This window comes from Mastigoproctus giganteus, chromosome 7, assembly GCF_048544385.1.
Source record: "Mastigoproctus giganteus isolate SK-2022 chromosome 7, ASM4854438v1, whole genome shotgun sequence".
Taxonomy (NCBI): Eukaryota; Metazoa; Arthropoda; class Arachnida; order Uropygi; family Thelyphonidae; genus Mastigoproctus; species Mastigoproctus giganteus.
This window is the reverse complement of record NC_143581.1, coordinates 183,577,246-183,590,620: the sequence shown is the minus strand read 5'-3', so window position 1 is coordinate 183,590,620 and position 13,375 is coordinate 183,577,246. Positions and strand designations below refer to the sequence as shown.

The 13,375-nt window shown below is 35.6% G+C and overlaps 1 protein-coding gene across 4 annotated transcripts in view; it reads right to left on the bottom strand.

The window, feature by feature from the left end:
• Nucleotides 1–13,375, bottom strand: part of LOC150083382 (tyrosine-protein kinase CSK-like) — a 262,341-nt gene that overhangs the window by 112,755 nt on the left and 136,211 nt on the right. For all 4 annotated transcript variants that reach the window (XM_090378006.1, XM_090378004.1, XM_090378007.1 and 1 more), the window contains exons 7-8: nucleotides 4,431–4,533; nucleotides 424–585 (exon numbers count right to left, since the gene is read on the bottom strand). In XM_090378006.1, coding sequence (XP_090234132.1) covers nucleotides 424–585; nucleotides 4,431–4,533 — 265 coding nt within the window. The remainder of the gene's footprint in view (nucleotides 1–423; nucleotides 586–4,430; nucleotides 4,534–13,375) is intronic.

The following is a 13,375-nucleotide window of genomic DNA, read 5'->3' as shown; positions in this document are numbered from 1 at the left end:
ACAACCTTCACACAAGGGTATACATATTGCCCAATATTATAATAAACAATATACTATATGTAGAGATAGCAATTTATTATTTATTTTAAAAATAACACCACATAATTACAACAATAAAACAAATATGTATAAGAGTGTTAGTTTTAAAAGCATATATATTTGCAATAAATGAGGCAAAATGCAAAATAAAATTTTAATAAACACACAAAAATATTTAGAGCAAGAACTTACATTTTTTATAACTAATTTCATTCAAATGAGAATTATAAAGCACTAGTAATAAGGGGAGTTCAGGTGGGACCTGAAAATATTTTTATCACAGTGAAATTTTTGTTCAAACAGTTTTCACTCTAACAGGATTTTACTGTACCATCAATTATAAAGATATCTTAGTAATAATAAATTAAAATAAATTTCACTTACGTAGCAAAGTTGATTTGATCTCTTTTTGTAACATGTAACCTTCCTCTAGAACGTAAGTAATCAACTAGTGATCCCTTGGCCATGTATTCTGTAACAATGTATATAGATGGCCCATCAAATACTACTCCTAACAGCTGAACAAGGTTCATATGCTTCAAAGACCTGTAATATTTTAATAAAATTTGTTTTAGCTTCTTTTGTTAGTTTTAATTTAATTACCAACGGCCAAAGACTGTTCTTTAAATTTACTTTATTTATAGCAAAACAAGAAAAGGCGCACAAAAGGAGATTAAATCTAATCTCCCCCTTCCATATGGGATGCACAAAGAATGTTCTCATACAATTATACTAGCCAACAAAAAATATTTTTTTTCATACCTCAGCAATGAAATCATGTGATTCTGGAGGAAATAAGCACACACTAAAATCACCATACAAAGTCTCTATCACGTCTACATTAAAAGATGCACCAATGTTTAATGTTAAAATAAAGGTATATACAAAGGGTACTAGGAAAGTTTTGCAATATGACGCAACGATGAATCACAGGAAGCTGCTTGTTGCTGCATGTTCAGACATGTTCATACGTGCATAGTAGCCGCTGCGCCAAGTCGATGGGCTCAGTTATTCATTAGTAGTGAGAGTGTAAAGTGCTTGCGATGGCATCGTGGTCACGAAATGAGATAAGGACAGTTTTGCGGTATAATTTCGTTCGTGGTTTAACCATAGACCAGTGCTTAGAAGAAATGACTCTTGCACTAGATGATGATTGTCCACATCGTACAACGATATTCAGGTGGTATAGAGAATTCCAAAGGGGAAATTTCACTCTGGAGGATTCTGAGAGGCCGGGAAGGCCACGAACGTCAGTTACAGAGGAAAACGTTACTGCTGTGAGGAAAATGCTTGACGAAAACAGGCGAGTGACCTACCAACAGATAGAGGATACTTTGGGCCTAAATGCAGCAATTCGTTCGATTCTGCAAGATCATTTGCACGTGAAGAAACTTTGTTCTCTCTGGGTGCCGCATCAACTGACTGAAGAGCAGATGACACAACGTGTGACTTGGTGCCGGGAGATGTTAAAAAAGTTTGATAAGGGACAATCTCAGTATGTGAACAACATCGTGACAGGTGACGAGACTTGGCTGTACTATTACGATCTGCCAACCAAGGCTCAAAACAAAGTTTGGGTCTTTGATGATGACGACACACCCGTAATTGTCAGAAAATCCCGATCTGTAAAGAAGAAAATGATAGCTGTATTTTTCAAATCGAGTGGAATTGTGGAACGTGTCGTTTTGGACACGCAGAAGACAGTCACAGCTAAGTGGTATACTGAACAATGCCTGCCTAAAGTCATTGGATCTATGAAGAACCTGCGGCCAAAGTCAAGAATGGACACCTGGTACCTCCATCACGATAATGCTCCAGCTCACCGCGCCAAAGCCTGCACCGAATATTTGACCACGACAGGACTGAAACTTCTCGAGCACCCTCCCTACAGTCCAGACCTTGCTCCCTGCGACTTTGCACTGTTCCCGCATGTGAAAATGAAGGTAAAAGGGAGGCGGTTTTCCAGTGATGAGGACCTTCTACGGGCTTGGGACAACGAGTGTGCTTTACTCCCTAGTGAAACTTGGCAGAACTGGTTTAAAGATTGGTTTCGGAGGATGGAGAGGTGTACTGAATGTAGAGGAAATTACTTTGAAAAAATTAAATAAACAAAGCTGTATTGCAAAACTTTCCTAGTACCCTTTGTATACATATAATTCAAGTTTCTAATACTAGTGTAAAAAAAATATATGTTCTCTATATCTCTTTTAACTTCGGAAAAAATATAAATCATAGTTAAATAGTTATATTTCAATAATATATAATTACCATACCTGTAATTGTCCTTAAAAATGCTTACTACTTAGGGATTTTCTCTTGTATTCCTGCTTACACTCCCTCACAAGTAACCAGCAGTAATATCCCTTCATTACAGGATTCCAGTGACCTTGGGTACCACTTTTCCATAGTGGAAATATCTTGATGAAACAGCTCCCCTTGTTCATCACTCATATCTCCCAGATTTTCGGGGGGAAATTCAAGATGAGAATGAAGAAAATGAATTTTCAACAACATTCAACAGCCAAGTTTTTGTAACATTCAAGTAAATTAGACACCAACGTTTCATATGTTTCTTCTTTCCTATTACCCAATAAACAATATACTACCACCTTAAATGATCACCAAGTACTAATTCAACCTCCTTTAACTAGGTTTCAAACAGTCTTTCAGGATTTTCTAATTTGGAGTCCTACAAAACTTTCTTCCTTAAGTTTGGCATATGTTAAATTAAGAAAGACACTTCCCAGGTATGCAAATCCATTACCTTCTTTATCATCTAGTTGTCGGTGACTATTGTCAGAGAAACTGGGAATATACTGTGCAAAAAGGATAGAGGGAACAAGACAGGGTATGTCTGCCAAGGGCAAAGGCTCATGACGTTGTACAGGAGATATCATCTTGTTGTACACGTTAGCACTAATGATATTAAGAGTAGCAGACAGGTGGAATTACTTAACAAGTACAAGTCAATGTTGAAAAAAAGCCATGAGTTAGGGTTGAATTTGAAAGTGTCTGCCATTCTTCCCAGACATGATAGGAGGGAGTATACGATGAGAGCCTTGTCGATCAATTCAGAGCTAGAGAGATTGTGCAAGGCTCAAGGGGTAGAATTTTTCTCAGCCTGGTCTGTGCTTGTAAACAGGAGAGACTGCTCCTACAGGGATGGAATACACTTAAATAGAAAGGGTGCAAGAATATTTGGTGATGCTATCGAGGCAGTGTTAGGTGGGTCAGAAAACTGCTAGCTTGGGTGGATACACAGACTAATAGAGTAACAGTAGCTGCTGGCAGAGGTGAAAATGATTCTTGCACTGCTTCTATTGGAATGAGCAGCAGGGGGAATTGGGGGGAGGAATTGGGTTGGCAGATTGACCATATTTAGCTGTTGTTTATTTGTTTGTTATTTGGTTTTTAGGAGCATTAGCAACTAAGGCCATATTGTTCAGGGAATATGCTGTGGTCATTCCCTGACCTTTCCGCATCCTCCGTATTTGGTGGTCATGGGCTCAAACCCCAGTCTAATCAAGAAGCGTGTGCTACGCACTGCTGCTCCAGCCCACCTGGCTACGGAGGCACCCCATATTTAGCAGTCAGGGGCTTGAACCCCAGTCTACTCAAAAAGCATGTGCTACTGCATTCCCGTTCCTGACCACTCAGCTACGGAGGCCTTCTTGAGGCCCTCTACGGAGGAGTTCTTAAGTACATGGTGGTAAATATTTCTTGATATAGTACAGAAGTTTCTAACCCTTGAGGTACATTATCTACAGGACCTAAGGGATCCGCAAAAAACCTTTGGACCCCCAAAGGTTTTTTGCGGATAAAAAAAGGTTAACTCTGCTCATTATGTGTGCCACAAATCAGCTACATAGCAAAAATTACACAAGCTTACCCTTCACACTAATTCCAAAAGCCGTGATATAAGCAAATGTGTATTGCCTAAACTGCATACAAGCAGACAGATCAATTTTTAATTTTATTTTTTTAAATCTGCATAATTTTAAACATGGAAGGGCAAATTTGAATATGGATCAGGAATATTTTTCTCTGTCAGTGAGGATACCATATAGTACACACATCTGAGTCGACTAGTTCCAGCCCATAATTAACTGCTAGACATGGTGATGTGCTTGTATTCTATCTTGTAAACTCCTCTGACCTTATGTGGCCATCTGAACATAAACAGTAAGTAATTCATTTATTATCTGAGAACAATTAAGCAAAATATTTTATTTTGTAAGTTCGGCAGTAAAGTTAGGAACCAAAAGAGACCTGTAGAGTGTGTATCTGAACTTAATCTGAAGAGGGTTCGTGGGATAACAAAGGCAATTCTGTCAAATTTTTTTGTTATAATTATTAGATTTGCATAAAAAGTACATTATTTAAAAACATACGTCATTACTGATGCTTCTGCCAAGAAATTCTGTGCAGCCTTGCTCGAATCTTTAAGGACTTTTACTGCTACTTTCTGGCCACGGTAGCTACCAAGAAGTACATCTGAAATGGAGAAAGAGAGAGTGCAACTTGACAGGACAAACTAGAGCATATTATAAAGCATGTAAAACTGAAAAAAAAAAAAAAAAAAAAAAAATTTTTTTAAATTATAATTATCTAAATAGTCATGTTTCAGGTTAAATATTTTAGAGCTTCAAAACTTGTTTCCCAAATTCTTTTTCTAATTTTACAACTTCTAAAAAGTTGCAAAAGACCATAAAAGTGATTTGCCACTGAATTCTCAAAATCTATATATATTTATTATGAGGCTAATAAAATGAGAAAACTAATGTCTAATTATTTTCTATTATAAACCTTGCCAAGTCGACCTTAGTAAAGTTCTTGGTATTAATCAAATCACAAAAATTTCAAGTTGGTTTCATCTGCTGATAAGAAAATGAACAAATAAATGAAAAAAATTTAAAGTTTTGTGTGTGGCTTTTTTTTTTTTTTTCCCCGAGAGTGAAATAGGAAACACTGATATTAGCAGTTACCTCTTTAGTGTGCCATAACAAAGCATCTTTATGATGCACATAAGAGGATTCCTGTGATAAACAAAGTCTTGTCTCTTATGCCAAATCACTCAGCTTCACAGAACTCCCATCACTGTTTTGTTTCACCTTCAATTCAGTTAATAATTAGTAATCGAGGGTTAGTATTTAAGATATAATATTTTTAATCTTTATTAATGTATTCACTCGTTGTCCTGTCACTTTGTGTGTGTGATAAGCCATAGTTTTATGATATGGCTGTTCAAAAAAAATTTTTTTTTAATTATTTACATTTAATATGATACGGTAAAACTTTTTTTCTCTTTCAAACAATTCAACAGCAGCCTTTAAAAACAGCTACCTTTAAAAAGAACCTGGAATTTCTAAATTTCATATAGGTGGTTAAGTTTTCAAAGTGAAGTTAAATTAATGAAACTGAATTTTCCCAAGTCTATTGATTCTTTTAAACAAGCAGGAATCATCTAAAGTAATGTTAAATAGATTGTGTAATGTTAAATAGATTATAAGAATACTAACACAATGTTTAATTACTGATGTTCTGAAAATAAAAACACAAAGTTTAAAGTTTAACAAAATGTCAACTGAGTATGTTTCCTATGTTATATTGGTTATACAGTGAATGGCAGTTAATGTTATCAGTAGTTATTGTTATCAGCCCCTTATTATAACCAAATATGAAAATCCAAAACCATTTATATAATAATGTGCATATATTTTACCACTTTATATAATCATACCACTGTTTATTGTTATTTATTTTTCCAATTAGGAGAGATATGGCTTCCAGAAAGCCTAAAATCTGCCAATTATTTACAAGTCTTAACCACACCAAATAATGTTCATAACCTGTTCATTGCTAAGTGAAAAATAATATCTTTGAACTTCTAATCTCTGCCACGTTTATAGTCTTCACGAAAAGAAAAGAATGCCTGTAAACAAAAGTAGGTGGACAATCAAGAAACTGACGTTTTGGTCACCAAGCAATATGGATGGAGGAAGAAGCAATCCAACCCAGCAGGATAACCTTCAAATATGACAACATAACTGTGGTGGTTATCCTTCCATCATTGTAAAGTTTTAGTTCTCTGGCAAGTTATTGGTGTTTAATTGCAAGGCCCAAACATTTAACATTTTCCCCGCAACTGATCACATGACTCCCACACACTGTGATGCGTTATGTACAGGGTTGGGATTGTTATTACAGTATCCCTATGCAGAGAGCTCTGGAGCGAGTTCTAAGGCTCATACTGAAGAGAAATTTGGACAAAAGGAACAATAAAGAATGCGCTCGCCATTAACAACAGCGCTCGCCATTTATTGGGGAAAAAAAATTTGTTATAAAATTAATCACTATATGGTGCCGTGGCAATACAAATCACTTGAACAGTGCTACGATTATTCAATGTGTCCTCCATTTTGGTCAACAACAGTTTCCATTCAAAGAACAGCATTTTCTACAGCAGAACATAACATGTCAACTGGAATAGCCAACACATAACGTCTAATGCTGTCCTTCATATCTGCCAGAGTTTGACATCCTTCCCGATACACCTGGTTCTCCAAAAATCCACACAACCAGTAGTTACATGGGGTGAGGGCTGGTGATCGGGGTGGCCAAGATGTCTGGGAAAAATGGCTGATGACTCATTCGTCAGTAAAGTGTTGACTTAGCAATCTTTGGACACAACAGTGGATGTGGTGTGGTGCACCATCTTGCATAAATATGGTATCCTGAAGGCACACACGTTGTCGCAGCTCTGGTATTGAAAAATTTGCCAACATTTCATAATATCGCTGTCCAGTGACAGAACAGGTGCGGGGGGTCCAGTCGGTGTTACCTGTTCAAAAAAAATATGGCCCAATCATGAATGTGGCTGTAAATCCACACCACACTTTCACTTTTGGAGAATGCAACGGGACCCCTTGGATAACTCAAGGGTTTTCTGTTGCTCAAATGCGACAGTTGTGCATGTTCACTTGTCCATTTAAGCAGAAGTGGGCTTCATCACTCCAAAGGATGTTCCATGGCCAAGTGATATCCATTGTCATTCGCGACAGAAACTGAAGTGCATATGTGAAATGAATATTTGCATCACCATGCTTTAGCTGCTGTAGCATTTGCATCTTGTAAGGATAGTACCGCAACACCTGATGCATTACTAGCCTTACAGTGGAATACGGCATGTCCACTTCACAAGAAACAGCTGGCACAATTGCGCTAACACATGGAGATTGACTTGATAAATCCACGAAAGCCATAGCCACTTATAAAACATGACAGAAATCCACTTGTTTTCAACTTCTACCTGGCTGAACACCAAGATATCTTGTCGCTTCAAATTTCGCAATCATTTTGCAGACAGCACAAATAGTCATAGGTCCATGCCTTATGAGCTTCTGACGCCGGAATTCTCTGATAGCCGCAGCTACGGCTATCAGAGAATTCCGGTTACAAATAACTTACGTTATTTGCATAATCGTAACTAAGATAGTTACGTGCCATACAGTGACAAATTTTGTAACTAATTTTTTTTTTCCCAATAAATGGCGAGCGCATTCTTTATTGTACCTGTTGTCCAAATTTAGCTTCAGTATGAGCCTTAGAACTCGCTCCAGAGCCCTCTACATAGGGATACTTTAATTTTAACAACCCTGTATGTACAGTATACTGTATGCACTGCCTGCTTCCCGTGAATAGACTAGAGTTCAGTCAAATGATGTCCATCGAGAACTGAATCACGGATTTTTATCAAATTGAAATGTCACAGAAATGAAGATTTAAGTTTGAGTGAAAAGAACAAAATATTTAAGTGTTTATGATGCACTTGCCTAAGTGCAGACAGAGAGAAACTACATTTAAATTCAGTATTTTGCAGCCTCTTTTGTGTAAACTTTTAAAGAATAGAAAATCACATGAATTAGAACTGAAAATAAAAAGCAGAACAGAAAAAGATGTGGAAAGAGTGAACTTGTGAAAGAAGTGCTCCTGAGATGGTTTGCAAATACTAGATTAAAAAATGCATTTATCAGTAGAAATATCCTATGCAAAAGGAATTTTCAAACAGTTCTAACTATAGATGGCTGGCTAAGCAGGTGGAAGGAGAGACAACACTGTGTACAAAAAACTTCATGGAGAAAACTCGGACTCTGACACAGGTTTGGTAGAAAAATTAGTGAAAAATGGTTTCACTCATTTTTCTTCCCAAACTTTTAAAATTTGCATTAAAATTTTGCTATCAATACACATGCTTTTATTAATTAATAAATACTTAATACATTTTAATATCAAAGACTAAAATGAAACCCTCCAGGAGGCATACCTCACACTTTGGGAACCTCTGTTTTAAAGTAAAACCTGAGCATACTTTAATATTCAAAAATGAACTTTCATTCAACAGTTGGCAAAAAAAAAAAAAAAAAAAAACAAAGAAAGAGTGACTGTACTCCTGACAGGCAATATGACCCTAACAGTAAAAAGAAGTTTTTTATAAATGAGAAAAGTAGACATCCACATGTCTTCGGAGGGATAAAGGCTTACCAGTTTAAGATAAGAGCAATACAAATGCATGGATGATATTGCAAATTTTCATTGACTTTTTGTAGGAATGGGACAGAGAATTATTGCAAGTCAATAAAAAATAAAATTGTACTTAAACTGCACAGCCCATTCAAAAGTGGAGTTGAACATAAAATTCATATTTCTTCCAATGAATATATTATACAAAGTACAATCCTTGGTCAAGGAATCATAAAGGTTCTCGAAACACTGTACAGGAGTGCATTGTAGCACAAAATTATTGCAGAAATTGAAGAAAATGACGATGCCCAAAAGCTATGGACACAGCAAAAGAAAAAAAAAAATAACTTATTAGATGCCACGCTTTGATAGTCCTTTGGTATGGGTTTCTTGAGGTTTAATTTCCAAATGAGCAAAACTGTTTTAGTATGGCCAGTTTTATTCGACCAGATGTTGTGAAAAACGTCAAAGGAAGTAATACAGTACCAGAATATACCAGAAATCCATTTATTACACAAGATTTCAACGAGTGAGTGAAAACTGATGAAATCCTCTGACAATAGGTGATCTGTCAGTAAAAGACAGAGTTGGTGAAATTATGCCAGATAAACCAGAAACTGAGGAAAATGAAAATTCTGATAATGAAGATATTGAAGTACAGAGAGCTATGTCAGTGACTATAAAAATTGGGAGATCTTTTGAAGTATTACAGAATGCATTAGAACTTAGAGAGGTAAAAGTGAGGACTACAAATTATTGCACAGTTTACAAAAATATACTGAAAATTTAATTGCAAAGGATTTAAAACAACAAACACTGGAGAGGTTTTTTAAACAAATATTTCAATAGGCAGGTACATTTATAGTGTGTTTTTGTGTTCACTGTTTTATAAATCTGACACTGCAATTGGTTTGTATATGTTTACTGTAGTACAGTATATATAGTACTATATATATTGTGCTGGACAATAAATAAAGATTTGCAAAAAAAAAAAAGTTTTTTATATTTCATCAAAAAAAAAAAAAAAAAACAGTTTAATGTTATCAGTTTTTGGAAAATCCAATGTAATCACAATAAGTAAAAAAAAAAAAAAAAAAAGTAGCACCTTCTAAATAAATAATTTGTATTTGCAAATTAAAAACATGCCATTAAAGTACAAAACAATATAGCATGCTGTTTTTATTTTAAAGGTAACCTCGAGATGACCTTGGTCTCTGTGCAGGCATTCTTCTAATCTCCCACACATTTCCCATGATGCAGTGTAATATCTCCAAATAAATTTGGGTGATTTCTTCAAAAGTTCTTTCTTTCAGCTCTTCAATATTGCATAGCCAATGAGAGTATACTTTGCTTTTTAAGTTCCCCCATAAAAAATTCACATACTGACAGGTCTGGGGACCTTATAAAACAAGAAATGTCACCATTTCTGGAGATGATGTGGTTATAAAAAAAGCAGTCAATGGTGTCCATTGACACCCTGGCAGACATCACACAACCTTGTTGAAACCAAATGATGTCATTAACTTGAGAAAAACCTAGCAGTTAGTTCATCAAAGTTGCAATAATATTAGACAGTGGCCTGATATCACAGCCATTACTCTTGCATTATCATTTTAATAAGATTTGTAAAAAAAACAAGGAGAAATTTTTTACACATGTGTCAATACAAATAATTTCTCCATTTAAGAACTTAACATGCGCGTGTGCGAGCACACACACACTTCGTGTTATTTCCGGCCTGTGATCAAGACAAATAGTCGAAAAGCGTTGTCTGCTTAAGGAGGAAAATACAGTGAATTTCGTTTATTTTGTATGTCAATGTGTTTATCCAAATTTTATAATCATGATTTTAATTATTTATTCTCATATAAGGTTAACAGAAGTATATTGGGTTATGTAGCAGAGCAATACTGTTTGATACTTAAATGTTTTCTTTTTGTAAATCTGTAAATGCTATTGAAAGCAAACTAGAGAATGACCATATCAACTTAACATGAATGTCTCTTTTATTTAATGGCATTCAAAATTACTAAATATCCAGAAGATACCAAGATGAAACTGTTTCAGACCAGTGTATGTGGGGGAGCACCAAGTAGTGACACTATAACAGTTAAATTTGTGTTTAATCATTTGTTAATTTATAAATACCTAGATTTAAGGGCATTCATTTGCTACAATCTGTGAATCTTTATTTATAACTGTTCTCTACAGATGGTTGTTGCTAACCATCTTCTACGTGTTTATGCTTTGTTTTTCAGGAGCAGAGATCAACAATATTATGAACTTATTAATGCTAATTATTTATGGAAGGAATAGAAATTTCCAAACTGGAAATTTCTCTTATTTTATTTAGTTTTAATTCTTTTCCCTTTTGAATTTGTATAACATACTCCTCACAGTTACTATGGTATGAATATAGTTCAAAGATATAATCAGAAAGGTTCCTCAAAGTTATATGGCAATCTTCCTACATTTTAGTGGCAACCTGAACAGCTAGACCACCAGTCTCTTACTAACTCACATCTATCTGTAATATAAGGAAAGCATAGATTCCTCCTCCAAATTCTTAGAACATGGAGCAAGTTATTGTACAACTGTTTTTTTTTTTTTTTTCAATGATGCAGACAGACTATAAAAGTACATTGTATAGACATGAGAAACCATATGAACTAGTGTACAATAAGAAATAGGACACTATGTTCTGACAGACAGTGTGCCATAAACACCCAAGAACAAGTTGTTGTTGTTTGTTATTTGGTTTTTAAGAGCATTAGCAACTAAGGCCATATTGCTCTGGGAATATGCGGTAGTCATTCCCTTGACCTCTCCGCATCCTCCATATTTGGTGGTGACGGGCTCGAACCCAGGTATAATCAAGAAGCGTGTGCTATGCACTGCTGCTCCTTCCCACCTGGCTACGGAAGCACCCCAAGAACAAGTAGTTGGTGTGTTACCTTTCAAGAGAACTTGAAAGATAATACATCTTATCCAATAATTCTAGTACTTGTTTTGTTATCTCCTGCAGTTCCTCTTTTGATTTTCACTGAATCTCCAGCACGACATTAGATCTTCTCCCCCTGAAAGAAGAGCCATGTCATTCTTAGCAATGAATCATTGCACAGAGGTCAATCCGCACACTGGTACAAATCTGTCCATTATCTGTTGCGCAATGTTTTTCTATCAAAATGAGAATCTTTTGTAAAGTATACAAAAATTGTATACAGTAAGATCCCCGTATCTGTGGGGGATATGTTCCAAGACCTACCGTGGATGGCCAAAACCACAGATACAGTCAGTCCTCGTATAACACGTGTTTACACTACACAAATTCGATCATACACGATTTATAAATAGGGGAACGATATCGTATATAATACGAACCGAATTCGCTTATGCATGATTGGCCTTTGTGTTTACAATAAATGGCAGTCGAACGCTGAATCACCCCAACTGAATGCAACACGATAGGAATGAAGAGAATATTCCAAAAATGTATTTGTTTTTTTATATCAATGAAGGAGAAACACATTTCATCATAATAAGGTAAAAACCCACACAATTCCAGCTATCAGTATTATCACAAATGCCATTAGATCGAGTTTACTACCAGTTTATAACAGATTCCACTAGCAGAAATGCAACTTGAAATTGTTTTTATTGTTTTATGGTAGTAACCCCTAGAAATGTGCTTTAGTAAAATGTGAGGTGTTAATAGTGTATCTCTGCCTTTACGGTGTTGTTTATTCGGTTGCTACACGGGCAGCTTTGTTTATGTGTATCATGCATGCCTCCTCATTTTGTATTTGTGCTTTATTCTCTAAAAATGAGTAAAATACTTAAAAGGTGTGAAAAGGAAGCATCCTGGTGAAGACACTACAGATTCAGAGAAAAAAAGAAAAGCAATATCGATAAACAGAGGCGGAGTGGGTCAAAAATTCTTACCCGGGAAAATTTGTAGTGGCCTCATACTATGGTTTATGGCAAAATCACACCAGCCTCTGGCCCACCGGGGGCCGGTGTGATTTTGGTCATAAGCCTTTCCCCAGTAAGGCTTATGGCCAGTCTGCCTCTGTCAATAGAGAAAAAATATGAAATTGTGAAACGCTTTGAGCGAAATGAAAGACCATGTGATATTGCACGTGCTACGGGCCTAAATGAGGCAACGCCGAGAATTAAAAAGAATGCAGAGAAAATAAAAACAACTTTCATAGCAGGAACAACTCAAAGCGTAATTAAAATCCATTAGATCAAGACACAAAGAATTGGAAGAGATGGAACGGCTGTTATCTGTTTGGATAGAAAATCAAACAAAAAACAAGTTTGCTTACGACAGAAGCAAAAGCATTAGCAACATTTTATTACATAATAGTCATAATAAAATACTTACGTATTTTATTACGATTATTTATTGTGTTTGGTAATGTTTTCGTTACAGATGTGTGTTCAATCTTGGGTGGTTGGCACCTAACCCTATTTTTCCCATAGGGCTTGTTGTTCATATTGCACGATTTTGCATTGCACAAGGGTTTCTAGGGACACAACTATCGTGCTATACGAGGACTGACTGTATAAGCGAACACCTGCTGACCTCATATATAACGTGATTTTCTTGTACATACATACGTATAATAAAGTTTAATTGATAAATTAAACACACAGTAAGACATTACCAACATTAAATACGGTAATAATAAAGTACACCAGACTCTCGATTTACCGGGACACTTCAAGACTCCAAATTTAAAAAAAAAAAAAAAAATCAACCAGAAATCATAAAATTCATGTAATAACTAGAATAGGTATAAACATTTATTTT